Raw genomic sequence first — 13,504 nt, 5'->3', positions numbered from 1 at the left:
AACGCCGTTCTTGCTGTACTGACGCTTCTTAGACATCTGGGTCTGCGTCTGTTTGCTGTGTGGTGCGGCGTTCGAGAAAGCGCGAACTGAAAGGCACCGCTCGGACGCCTGGATCGGACGCCCGGCGGGGTCAGTCAGCTTCGTATATGCGTGAGTCGTATGGTGGCGCCATGACCAGTCGTGACGGTACATCGCACGCCTATTGTCGAACACCATTAGCATTCCGTTCAACGCGAAGTGTCACTAACGTTCTATAATTGGTTGAGAGGAAAGAAAAAAAAACGCAGTATCTGTCACTTGCGGAATCCCTCTACTACCATCCTCACGGTAGGCAAGGAGATTATGAGGTGGGTTTCACGTTCACGGGCCTGGTGGTGGTGAATAACTCATTTTTAAGACCTTGGGGCTTTGTCGCTAAGGTTTTTATTGCGAAAGCAAAGATTGGAGGACTTCGCTTTAAGAATGGAATGCGATGGCGTTATCGCGCCCAGTTCGCACTGTCTACTGATTTGCTTGTCGCGCTTTTGAGTGACACAAAGACGTAATTCACATGATACAACACCCGTTAACTTGTCCAAAGCATGACTGTTTGGTAATTACTTGTTCTGAAACGCGATTCTGGGACGTAAAAGCGCTGCCAGCCACCTGCCGAAACGCGCGGGCCTCAGGTTGCAGTCGTAGTTCGTCGGCAACATCGTTGCCGATCCGAGCCGGCTCGATGAAGATCTCGGAGGCCATGCCATGTCAATTTTATTCCGTGCGCCACACGCATGATGGCGCTACGTGCACGCCAAGCGAAGAGGAAGCACAGCGGAAAAGTAATTTGCCACTCGCTTAACTGCGTGTTCTGTAATTCTTTAATTTACATGCTCATAATTATTGTTATACGCCACAATACACTTCTCTAAGGGACATTTCTGAGACAACACCGCAATCAACAGACGCGCCTTTGTCCATTTGAAACCATCTAGCTGGCGTGGCCGAGTGATTAGCGTGCGTCTCGCACCCCGGAGGCCCACGTTCGATTCCTCAGGTCGGCGATTTTTCCTACTCGTTTTTATTCAATAATGCTTCTGGGAATTTTCGCTCACGGCCAACGCCGGACGACGCGGGATGGCGGTCGCCGACGACAACACCGACTTTTCTGCGACACGGAGCCCTTAACGCTACCGCGTTAATACTATAGGAAAGCCAAAGCGACACCTCGGGTGGCCGCAGCTACGCCGTGAAGAGGCGTAGCTACAGTCTCCTCGTAAAAAAATCAGCCTGCCATGACATTTGAATTCACTTTACCCCTATGCCACGGGCAGGAGTTGCCAATTTGGGTCACTCCTTTATATGGGAAGGTGATATCAGAATCAGCCTGCTAGAACCGTTTCCATTCTCGTTACCCCTACCACACGCAGACACGTCCATACGGCTTGGTTGAAGCGTCATACCCTTAAAGGATGATCTTAAGTGTCCCCAATAATGTGGCACCTTACACTGATAGGGCGTGATGGGGGAATAATGTAGCAGGCAAAAGAAGCTTCGGCCGTTGCTTTCACAATTCAGCTAGTGTTAACCAGAGCTAAATCAGGACTAATATTTTGGGCAGCTGCCACGTTGCTTAAGGTCTTCAAAATAAGTTTTTTCATCGCCACCACCATCACCGGTATCATGAAACGCACCTCATAATCTCCTTCTCTACTGTGAGGTAGTAGCAGGATTACGCGAGTGGCAGATACTGCGTCTATGCATTCCTATCAACCAATTTTAGAACGCTAGTGAACTTCGATGCGTTGAACAAAACGCTGGTTGTGTTCGACAAGGGGCGCGCGATCTTTGACAACATAAAAGGGCTCACTCGACCACAAGAGATATTAAGGCGAAAGCTTTTAATGGCTCATGCTGTCGTGGACGCGAGATTCCGTTCTCTCAACGGTAGAGTCCTCTGAGAAGCGTCACCTGGCAACAGATAGAGGAAATATTGTAAAAATGAATGAGAGTGCATTGTTGAGGCTGTACGAAGAAGGAAAAGAAAATGCACGGGTCTGCTACTGGCTCTGAGCTGAGCCACCTCGGCTGCCTCGTGCAGACAGAAGAGAAAAGAAAGAAGAAAAGAAAGAGGGAGATGAGAAAGACGCGTGCCGCAACAACAGCCGTCGTCCACCACCAAAGCGGTGGCGGGTGCAATGACGGCCTACAACAGATAAAAATTCGGTGGCAGGCTAGGCCCCGCCGCAAACGGCAGTGACCTACCTGTCCCAGCCCCATCAAGGGACTACCTCGTTGAGAGCATTGCCATGGACAAAGTGTGTCCAGCTTTTGAGGCGTACTGATTGGTCGAGGCGGGATGTATTCTGATTGGCCGAGGCAAGATGCGTCCCTACCATCTACAACGCCGCACTTGAACGCGCGCTCTGTGAAAGGGGGCTGTTCCTGGCCCTACTGGGCTGGGACTGGTAGGTCAACGCCGCTTGCGGCGGGGGCCAGCCTGCCAGCGAATTTTTCGGCGGTTGTTATTGTTGTTGTGGCTGTAGGAAGAAGGAAAAGAAAATGCACGAGCCTGCTACTGGCTCTGTAGCTGAGCCACCTCCGCTGCATCGTGCAGACAGAAGAGAAAATAGAGAAGAAAGAAAAGGAAGAGGGAAAGAAAGACGCGCGCCGCAACAACTGCCGTCGTCCACCACCGAAGCGGTGGCGGGTGCAATGACGGCCTACAACAGATAAAAGGTCGGTGGCAGGCTAGCCCCCGTCGCAAGCGGCGGTGGCCTACCTGCCCCAGCGGAGAGCTGCACTATGTTACGTTTCACCAAGTGCTTCCAACCAACCACAGAGCGTTCCCAACTGAGCGCGAACTGAACGCAGCAGAAAACTCGCTCTGCTACCAGAGGAAAGAACACATTTGTGAATAGAGCGTTTTCCGAAGATTCCTTGACATTGATGTCTTCTAGAATTGAGCCCATTTTCGCACCCAAAAGGATAGTATTTGTCGCTATACAATGGACATATCCCATCTGTCCGGCATTGTTCTCTTCCCTATGACTCGTTTTCCCGAGGACGGCTGTTCTGGACGCCAGCGCCGCCCCTGCTCAGTCTCGTGGCGCTTTCTTCCCTTAGTTATATGGTCGCCCGTCCAGTGGGAAATCCTAAAGATACACGTTTCCAGAGCCTATTCGACCCTTAGTGTCTTAATCAGTCGGGACGTCGTTGAACGCTTGGTACGGCCGACTGCAAAGGGTACCTGCTTGAGCCGGTACGTCTCGTGGTGGTTTCTCCTTTGCTGGACCTTCTCATGGGGCGCCCGATAGACGTTCTGACGTGGTAGCGATTAACGGAATCTACAGTCGCTCTGTTGCGCCTTCTCGCGTGCCACACCACCCACACATTTCTTCAAACACGACCTGGAGTGCGCAGTCACTTTAGGTGTGATGAAATTTCAGAAGGTTTTCACCGACGTTTTGATCTGTTACAAAGGTGGTAACCTAAGAATTTGTGATGCCGCATTTAGACGTTTTGTTTAATTGTTGACAGCTTTCAGGTATTTGCTTTCAGGTAGAAATATGTCTTATTGCCAAAAGTAAGCTTTTCATAAATTTAATGACGGAAACCTACCCCCGTTGTAGAAGGGAGTACTGTTTACACTATTTTTGCTACGTTCACGATTAGAGTATACAAGCCTATTATTGTTCCAACCGAATGAACGCGAGGAGCAAGTATTTTCTTATTGACTGTGCGAATATAATGTAACCCTCATATTGTACTGTGTTGCATGAGCGCGTTGTTTATTGAATTTATTTGCTGTGTTTGTTGAGTGTCTGTTTTGTTCATCTGCTTTGCAGGTACTACATCTCCTTCGCAGTACTCATAGCGGTACTTCTGACAGATATTAGAAGTGAAGACGTGCAACACTTGTACCGGCAACGGCAAAGTGTTCATCAGTTCGTGCTGAGGTAAGCAAGGCCGAGTATAAGCACTTCTTTGTGATATTATCTTCTGGTCAGAAGCTACGATTTTTCAACTAGCTCTTTTTAGGTGCGCCGGAATGGATGGCACGAGGCCGTAATTTCTAACCACCGATCTCATTTTTCGTTCACTTGGTGTCTGTCATGAGCGGCCACTCGAAGTGAAGTAGGCCGAGTCTGGGAGAAAAGAGGGCGGGGGGAAGGGGGAGGTCAGGATGCGTGACGTCACGCCGGTAGTGACAGGTTGCACAAAGGCATCCTGTGCTCAGGTAGGAGCGGACGCACGCCTGACGAGTTTATTGACGCTAATTAAGTCTCTATCGTCAGAAACACTGGCCGTCGGCCTTGTGCGCGATTATCGCAGTAAGCTCAGTGTTATTGCAGGAGTGTGGCTAACAGCGTCGTCTCGATCACTCGCGCAGCCGATATAAAACTACAGTTGTACTCCTTAATTTACAAGGTATCTGCAGCACTGCGAAAGGCAAAGGCGGTGAGAACAAATCATGAAGGCCTAGGTATGCTACGCTCCTGTTGACCATGGATATGAATGTGTTTTGCACACAATCATATACTGCACGAAATCCTGATTGGCCCAGGTCGCGCTTACCTTTTGGTAGTGCTGTAGACAGCTTGTGAAATTGAGTGTAGTGAAAGACTGGTATAGTTTTGGACGGAAAGCTGCGCTATGTTAGGTTTCGCCAAAAGTTAAAGTTAAATTGGTTCACAGGAAGGGAAAGGCGCAGTAACTGTCACGCTTGCTCTGTGGACACCCGAACCGCGCCGTAAGGGAAGGGAAGAAGGTGGGAATGAAAGTGGAAAGAAGGTCATCGCATTTGCCCTTCAGCCGCAGAAGAGCCGGCGGTGTGTCGTGACCTCATACCATGTGACGCCTCACAGTTGCTACCGCTGCGTCGTGTGCCAACCCTGCTTCGCCAGCTGTGGCCTTGTCATGAATCACGTGAATCGCCGCTCGCTTGAAGGAGAAGGAGCCTGTCGTTGGGTGCGCGTTTTGCCATGGAGGATCTTACATGGCCGTCTTCGGCGGCCCCGACAGCGGTTTCTTTGTCATGCAGGGCGGCAGGCTGCTTCAGGTCCCGTGGGAGACGTAGCTCGCCGTGTTAAATAGCTAGAAAAACAACCGTGGTTTAATTGTTTTCAAACAAGAGCGAAAGCTCCGTTACAATGGCCTACGCTTGGTTAGGTTTAGCATTGTTTAGCCGAATGGAACGGAGCTTTTATTCTATCTTACTTGGTTTAGAGGAGTTAAACCGCGGTGATAACTTTTTATTACTTTCGTGCGGATGCTATAGGGGGGAAACATAATTTAAAATGGAGAATTCCTGCAGATGTGCGCAGTACGAGTCTCTGCGGCGATGGCGGAAATAGTATAATGGCACTTTCAAGTCGGCGATCCGAAGCAGCTCTAGCGATCCGTGTATATATTCGGCTCATAGTCGGCTTAGTCAGAACTGGATCTAAATCCAAGTCGCCCATCTAAAACACAAGCTGTTCACTTTCGCAGAGCAAAAACTTTCATCGGATAGTAAGACTTTTGCACCGACAGAAGGGCGTTCCTAGTAGCGGCAGACATCAGGTTTGAGGAGCAAACGCTGGGAAGCACCGGCACCCCGAACCACGGTGTAAAAAATATTTCTTACACCGTGCCCCGAACGGTACACTATCGTTCTTGTCACGTGGCGTTCCTTGGCGCGTGTTCAAGTGTGGCGTTGTAGATGGCAGGGATGCATCCCGCCTCGGCCAATCAGACTGCCGCAGAAGCGGGTCACACTTTGTCCACGACAGCATGAGCCATTAAAGGCTTTCGCCGTAATAATAATTGGTTCACAGGAAGGGAAAGACGTGTATCTGTCACACTTATGGCTCTGGACACCTGAAACGCGCCATAAGGAAGGGAGGACGGTGGGAGTGGAAAGGGAAAGGGGTGCTTTAGTGGAGGGCTCTGGAGTATTTTCGACCAACTGGGGATCTTTGCCGTGTACTGAAATCGCACAGCATACGGACGCCACTTCGTTCCGCCTCCATCGAAACGCAGCCGCCGGCGGTCGGGATTGAACCCGGGTACTCTACCACAGTAGTCGGGTAAAAGTGTCACTACGCGAGCTTTTTGAGCCGTCAGTGTCACGGAGGTTTACACCTTTAAGGGATCCACCTAGATAGATACTGCGGTTTTCCGTTCTTATAAACTACTTTTCTATTGGAGCTAAATTTTCACCACGCTAATTAAAGCCGGTATTCGCGTGCCACTATATTTGACCTTCAAATGACCTTGACCTAATGAAGTGTGGGTGTTCACGATTCCATGGTGTCTATCCGAAGTATACTGCGACTTCATTTCCTCAAAACCTAAAGTATCGAAGGCGGCTGCGTTGCGATGGAGCTGAAACGAATAGGAGTCCGTTTGCTGTGCGATGTCAGTGCATGCTATAGATTTTATAAGTGATTCACAGGAAACGAAAGACAGTATCTGTCACACTTGTTCTATGGACACATGAACCGCGCCGTAGACGGAGGAGGAAGGTAGACAGGTGGTGAAGGGTGGCTGTTCTCGGCCCTACGGGGCTGGGACTGGTAGGTCAACGCCGCTAGCCTTCCACCGAATTTTAGAGCGCAGCTCTTTGGCGTCCGTTCCTGGGTTTCGCGTCGGCGTCGGCGTCGTCGTCGGCCTCGTAACCAGCTCCGCCGCCCTTTCATCCCCCCAGCGCTAGCAGCAACCGACTGATACCGCTGGATGCCGCTGACGCCGCTAGAGAGTCAAGATAACGTGACTGCATAGAACACCGTCGCCGCCATGCAGAAAGAGGAGGGGAGGGTCCCCCCCCCCCTCCCTGTTCCTGTGTGGCGGATAGGGTGCTCTTCAGCACGTAGGCCCCGGCACGTCGACGAATACGTGACCACCTTCCCACGGCTAGACCTGGTTCTTGGCGCTGCGGAAGCGAGGGTATCATATTGTTTGCGTCGGCATCGGCGGCTTTGTCCCTGAAACCAACTCCGCAGCTGGGGTTGACTCACTATCGGCGTCGCAGCATCAGTCAGTCGCTGCTATCTCTACCCTCCTCCCTTTATCGCGTTGTCCGCTTGCTGCGCGCGCTTCTGCCCCCATCGTTTGCCGCTGGGTGTACACGCCGCCCCCTCCCCCCTCTTCCTGTGAGTCTCCGGTTGTCAAAGCGCCGGCTCAAACTTAATTCCTTTCTTTGCTCCTCCCCCAATGCAACCCCTGTGCGGTGGCAATCAGAGCCAGATCGGTGGCGGCGGATTTGCCTCAATCTATCGAAAAGGTGAAACAGCTTATTTGCTGCGCTCAAATTTCGCATTAGGAAGTAACGTAATCGTCAGTAATTTTTTATGTGTTGTAGGCCGTCATTGCACCCGCCACCGCTTCGGTGGTGGATGACGGCTGTTGCGACGCGCGTCTTTCTCTTACTATCCTTTTCTTTCTTCTCTATTTTCTCTTCTATCCGCACGAGGCAGCGGAGTTGGCTCGAATACATAAGCGCAAATGGACTTCACTCCTTCTTTTAACTTTCTATTTCCTGCATCCCATTCCCCCTTTCTCAACTTATGCCTTGAGGCAAACTCTTCGAAAAAAAATACAGAGCCACTACTGATTGATTTATAGAAAGGGAAATGCGCAGTAACTGTCTCACTTGTTTTCTGTGGACACCGCAACCACACCGTAAGGGAAGACATGAAGGTGGGAGTGAAAGTGAAAAGAGAGAAAGAGGAGCCGGAATTGAGGGCTACGGAGTAATTTCGACCACCTGGGGATCTAACGTGCGCTGACATCGCACAGCACACGGACGCCTCTTCGTTTCGCCTCCATCGAAACGCAGCCGCCGAGGTCGGGTTCGAACCCGGGTACTCCGGCACAGTAGTCGGGCGTCTTACCACTGCACCACCCCGGCGGGGCACAGAGCCACTGATTTATTTATAGGAAGGGAAAGGCGAGATAACTGTCTCACTTGTTTTCTGTGGACACCGCAACCGCGCCGTAAGGGAAGGGAGGAAGGTGGGAGTGAAAGTGGAAATAGAGAAAGAGGAGCCGTAGTGGAGGGCTACGGAGTAATTTCGACCACCTGGGGATCTTTAACGTGCGCTGACATAGGCACAGAGCCACTACTTCCTTCAATCGCTACACCAGCGGGGGGGGGGGGAGGTGTGAGTGAAAGTGGAAAGAGAGAAGTAGGAGCCGCAGCGGAGGGCTTCGGATTAACGTTTTGTTAATGATCCCTAGGTGATCGAAATTACTCCGAAGCCCTCCAGTACGGCTCCTATTTCTCTCTTTCCACTTTCTCTCCTATTTCCTTCCTTCCCTTACGGCGCGGGTCAGGTGTCCACAGAAATAAGTGACAGATACTGCGTCTTTTCCTTCCTGTGAACCAATTATATATAAGTACTCGAGCTCGGTCCTGACCACCGGCGGGAAGGGAGGCGGTGAAGGGTGGCTGTTCCTAGCCCTATGGGGCTGGGACAGTAGGTCAATTCCGCTTGCGGCGAGGGCTAGCCAGCCACCGAAGCTTTATCTGTTGTACGCCGTCATTGCACTCGTCACCACTTAGATTGTGGACAACGGCTGTTTCGGCGCGCGTCTTTCTCTCCCTTTTCTTTTTCTTTCTTCTCTACTTTTTATCTTCTGTCCGCACGAGGCAGCAGAGGTGGCTCCACTATAGAGCCAGTAGCAGGCCCGTGCATTTTCTTTTCCTTCTTCCTACAACCACAACAACAACAACAACCCGACCGCCGGCGGGTGAGTTTCGATGGAGGCGGAACGAAGAGGCATTCGTGGACTATGCGGTGTCAGTGCGTGTTAATGATTCCCAGGTGGTCGAAATTAATTCGCAGTCCCTCCACCACGGCAAATCTTAACAATCCCCAGGTGGTCTAAAATGCTACGTAGCTCTCTATTACACCAAATCTCATCTTTCTCGTCTCTTATGGCGCGGCTCAGGTGTCCACAGAACAAGTGTGATAGATGCTGCGTGTTTATTTTCCTGTGAATCAATTATAAGAAAAATTATGAAAAGATCGCGCATTGAAAAGGTGGTGTTACAGAGGCTATCGCTGCAACACTCGCAGCTTTTGCTCTACCAGTAGGATTATGCCAGGCGTAAACCCCCACAATTTTATTGTGAACGCAACTATCACTTTCAGCCCTTCGCGTAGCAAGGCGGTAGCTACCATTGACCTTTAGCATGACCTTTGGCGCGCCGCCAAGCACAGCTGCGCAAAAACAGGGGCCCCAACTCGCGCCGTCTACTCGCGAGGCGGTAGCTATCCCGCTCCCTCCGTGAGGGAGCGCTACAGCCGGAGTGACGTCATCCCATCTGCCGCAAAAACAGGGGCCCCAATGCGCGCCATCAACTTGCGAGGCGGTAGCTACCAACCGCGGCCTAACTCCCGCTCCCTCCGTGAGGGAGCGCTACAGCCGGAGTGACGTCATTTCACCTGCCGCATTGTGTGGGCAGGTCCACACCATGTGGTGCAGGCCTGCCTTTTCCCCGCAATATTTGCATTTGGGGTCGCAGAACCCGGGGTGTATTGTGTTTAAACGGGCTGGTGTGTTATATGTACCTGTCTGTAGGCGTCGCCATCTAACTTCCTCCGCTTTGGAGAGCCCCTTGGCTGGGGGTGGATATTTTCTGCGAGAGAGTCTGCAGTGCTGTAACCTCTCCGCATACATCGCCAGAGGGCCGGGATAGGGCGGCGTGCAGGATGGAGAGGTCGAGTCCCGGGGGAGGAGAGCTCGGGCAGCGGCATGGGCGCACTCGTTCCCTTCTACGCCTTGATGTACCAGTGTCCAGACGAGGTATTTGTCTTGTTCGGGGTGTCGATAATTTTTCAATACTCTGGCAGCCTGGGGACATATTCGCCCTTTGATGCAGTTGCGGTAGGCAGCCATAGAGTCTGTTATTATATAGGCGCAGGTGGTATGCGTGGCGGCTAAAGCAATGGCCACCTCCTCCGCCGTTTCTATATTGCCATCGCAGATGGTGAGGGCATCAACCAGTTGCTGTTGGTGAATTACAACCGCTACCGTGTACCCCGCGTCTGACTTTGCTGCGTCTACGTAGTAGGATTCAGTGCCCGTCCCGTACTTTTCCTGGATGTATTTGGCCCGCGCCTTCCGGCGCCCTTGGTGGAACAGAGGATGCATATTGCGGTGTAGGGGATTGGCTATGAACGAGTCTGACCACCCGGGCGGTATAGCCTGTTTTTGTACGAGACCTTGCGGGCTAGTCAGGTTAAGGTCCATAAGAACGGTCTGGCCCGTGCGGGTTGCTGCTAGTCGATTTATCTGGTGGGCGGCAAGGAGTTCTTCGGCTGTATTGTGCACCCCTAATTGCAAAAGACGTTCTGTGGAAGTGCTTTGGGGCAGGCCCAGCGCCTTTTTAACTGCGTGTCGTATAATGAAGTCTATTTGTTTATAGTCTCCCGTTTTGAGGTGCAGATACGGTGTCGAATACACAATTCTATTAATGATGAATGCTTGAACCAGGCGCAGGGTGTCTTGTTCGAGCATACCCCTGTCGTTGGTAGTGACCCCGGCTATCATACGCGCAACCTGCAGACTGGTGTTTTTGAGCCGAGTGAGGGCGTACACATTTCTGCCCTTGTCGTTGATGTAAAGCCCTAGAACTCTGATGGTGTCCTTCTGTGGTATTGGGTTTCCATTGAGGTTGACTTCAACAGTGGGTCTGCGTTGGCAGGAGCTGTGTAGTACCAGCAACTCCGACTTTTCGGGGGAGCAAGTAAGGCCGCAGTTAGCGGCGTAGGCTTGCACGATGGTTACGGCCTCTTGAAGGCGGTCTTCGATTTTCGCGGTAGAATAGGCCGTGGTCCAAATAGTGATGTCATCCGCGTAGAAGGCGTACCGTAGATGCGATACCTGATTTAGCTGGGCTGGGAGTTTGATTAAAGCAATATTGAAAAGTAAGGGTGATAGAACAGCACCCTGTGGCGTGCCGCGTGTGCCTAGCTGTATTTGGATGGGTTTTGCCAAATCGAGGTCGGGGTGCAACGTTGGATATTATAGGAGGTGGCCTAGCGGCAGGTGGAACCAACGCAGTCTCCAGGGATGCTTTCATTTCTGCTGGCGTAAAGAATGCCGTTGCAGCCGGTGCTGGAGCGGCAGTTGTGTCGTGTTAGCCCAGGCAGGGGGGCGCCGCTGCACCCGCGCCGGAACGCTGCCCGAGAAAGCAGTCTAGACACCGCGCTCCCAGACGACGAAAATGAACCCCCGTTTATTCTTGCACTCCGCTTTTATACACTTGCGCCACACTTACGCCACAGATACACTTGCGCCACTATCGCAGTCGCAGCTGCCAGCCAAGCCAAGCCAAGCCAAAACAGATAACAGCACATCCCCCTTTTCAAGCACTATTAACTTTACATGCATACACTTCAAAATAACACTGGAACACACCCAAGAAAACACGACAGAACACACTCCAAGCATCAGTCGTCCACGCCCAGCCTTATGGGTTTGCGAACAACTCTTCCAAATCAGGTCGTAGTTACAATTCTAGCTTGAGAATTGCCACCGTCAGTCTCCGTCTGAGTTAGAGGCACCAAAGCTTCAGGAGCTTCGTCAAATTGGTTGTCTACTCCAGTTACCAATCCGGCCCTGCTGGGCTGTTCCTGACTATCCGGAAATTCGTAGTTCCCGCTATCTACCCGGTCTTTTGGGAGACGGTTAAGCATTCTCCTGTTTCGACGGACTTCAACCCCGTTTTCCGTTTGAACACGGTATGAACGCGGCTGTGGTGCTGCTCCGAGCACTGTACCTTTGGTACGGAGATCAGTCACCCACACCACATCACCTGCTTCCAGCTTTGGGAGATTTTTAGACCGGTGACGTCGGTCGAAGTGGCGGCTTTTCTCCTTTCTGACTTTACGGTCCTTGGCTGCCGCTTCTTGCAGACAGCATTGTCCCGGATTGCGGTGCGAAGGCAGCATTGGGACTCTCGTCCTAAGCCTTCTACCCATCAGTATCCCCGCTGGGCTGACGTTCAAAACACCAGGCGTGGCCCTATAAGCCAGCAAGGCTAAGTAAGGGTCGTCCGATTTTAGAATGAGATTCTTAACCGTCTTTACCATACGTTCGACTTCCCCGTTTCCCTGGGGGTGCCTTGGACTCGAGGTGACATGACGGAAGCCATACAGTTTTGCAAATTTCTCAAACTCGGCACTGACAAATTGGGGACCATTGTCGGTCACCACACACTCGGGAATGCCATGTCTCGCAAAAATGCTTTTCCTTCGGCTCATCACGGTAGCAGACTTTGTTGACGGAAGAATGGCAATCTCTGGGTGTCGCGAAAAATAGTCTACTACGACAAGATATTGCCGTCCCTGAATTTGAAACAGATCGACCCCTACTCTCTCCCAAGGAAAAGAGAGCGTTGGCGATGCAATCATCGGTTCGATCTGTTCTGGCGCATGCATCGCGCAAACGCTGCACTGTTTCACGAATGACGCTATCTCAGTGCTAAGTCCCGGCCACCAGACAGAACCTTTAGCCACACTGCGGCATCGCGAGATGCCTTGGTGACCGTCATGCAGTTTGCTTAGCGCTTCCTTGCGAAGGGTCTGAGGAATGATAAGCCTCATACCTTTGAGCAGAAACCCGTTCACCAAAGTAATGCATGCACGTTCCTGCCAGTATGGCAGAAGATAACAGGGAACATTTTGTTTCCTGGGCCACCCTTTTTTGCACACTGTGCGCAAGCTTCGACACACTTCGTCTTTTGCTTGACCTTCTTTTACTCTTTTCAAGAAATCGTCGCCTGTTTCTAAACCCAGTAAACAAGCTTTCGAGTAAGCGGTTACCTCTGAGACAGGTAAACAGCTTTCCACTTTCGTACGAGCTAACGGCGAACGTGAAAGAGTATCAGCAGTGGTTAGCGATTTGCCTGGTACATATAATACAGAAAAACTGTACCGCATCAGGCGCAGACGAAAACGTTGAATTCTTGGCGGCATAGCATCGATTACCATGTGACCCAACAGCGACACCAAGGGCTTGTGGTCAGTTTCAAAAACAACTTCCAGACCACGTATATACTCATCAAACCTTTCCGCTGCCCACGTCAACGCCAGTGCCTCCTTTTCGATCTGGGAGTACCGTTGCTCGGTTTTGGTGAGCGAACGAGAAGCGAATGCAACTGGTCTACGTTGCCCGTCTTTTTGCTTTTGAAACAAAACTGCTCCCAGACCGAAAGACGATGCGTCAGCTGAAAGAGTGGTTTGTAGCGAAGCGTCGTACAAAGCCATGCATTGCGCTGAACAAATGAGCTCTTTGAGTTCTTGGAACGCTTTTTCCTGATTGCTGTCCCAGACCCAGTCCCTATCCTTGTGCAAAAGAACACGCATGGGAGCAGACACTTGGGATAAATGTGGCAGGAAGCGGCCCAAATGATTCGCCATGCCCAAAATGCTTCTAAGCTCAGTAACGTTTCTGGGTGCTCTCAAATCTTTTATAGCACTGACCTTCGCTGGATCAGGATGAATACCTTCCTCATTCAGAATGTGACCCAAAA

At 51.4% G+C, this 13,504-nt stretch overlaps 1 protein-coding gene across 1 annotated transcript in view; it reads left to right on the top strand.

The window, feature by feature from the left end:
- LOC146200112 (uncharacterized) overlaps positions 1–13,504 on the top strand; it is a 479,695-nt gene that overhangs the window by 434,486 nt on the left and 31,705 nt on the right. The window contains exon 41 of the mRNA XM_084592273.1: positions 3,825–3,935. Within this exon, the coding sequence (XP_084448399.1) occupies positions 3,825–3,935 (111 nt within the window). The remainder of the gene's footprint in view (positions 1–3,824; positions 3,936–13,504) is intronic.

Source organism: Amblyomma maculatum, chromosome 2, assembly GCF_055883805.1.
Source record: "Amblyomma maculatum isolate TAMU_Amacu chromosome 2, ASM5588380v1, whole genome shotgun sequence".
Taxonomy (NCBI): domain Eukaryota; kingdom Metazoa; phylum Arthropoda; class Arachnida; order Ixodida; family Ixodidae; genus Amblyomma; species Amblyomma maculatum.
This window is presented reverse-complemented; position numbering and strand designations above follow the sequence as displayed.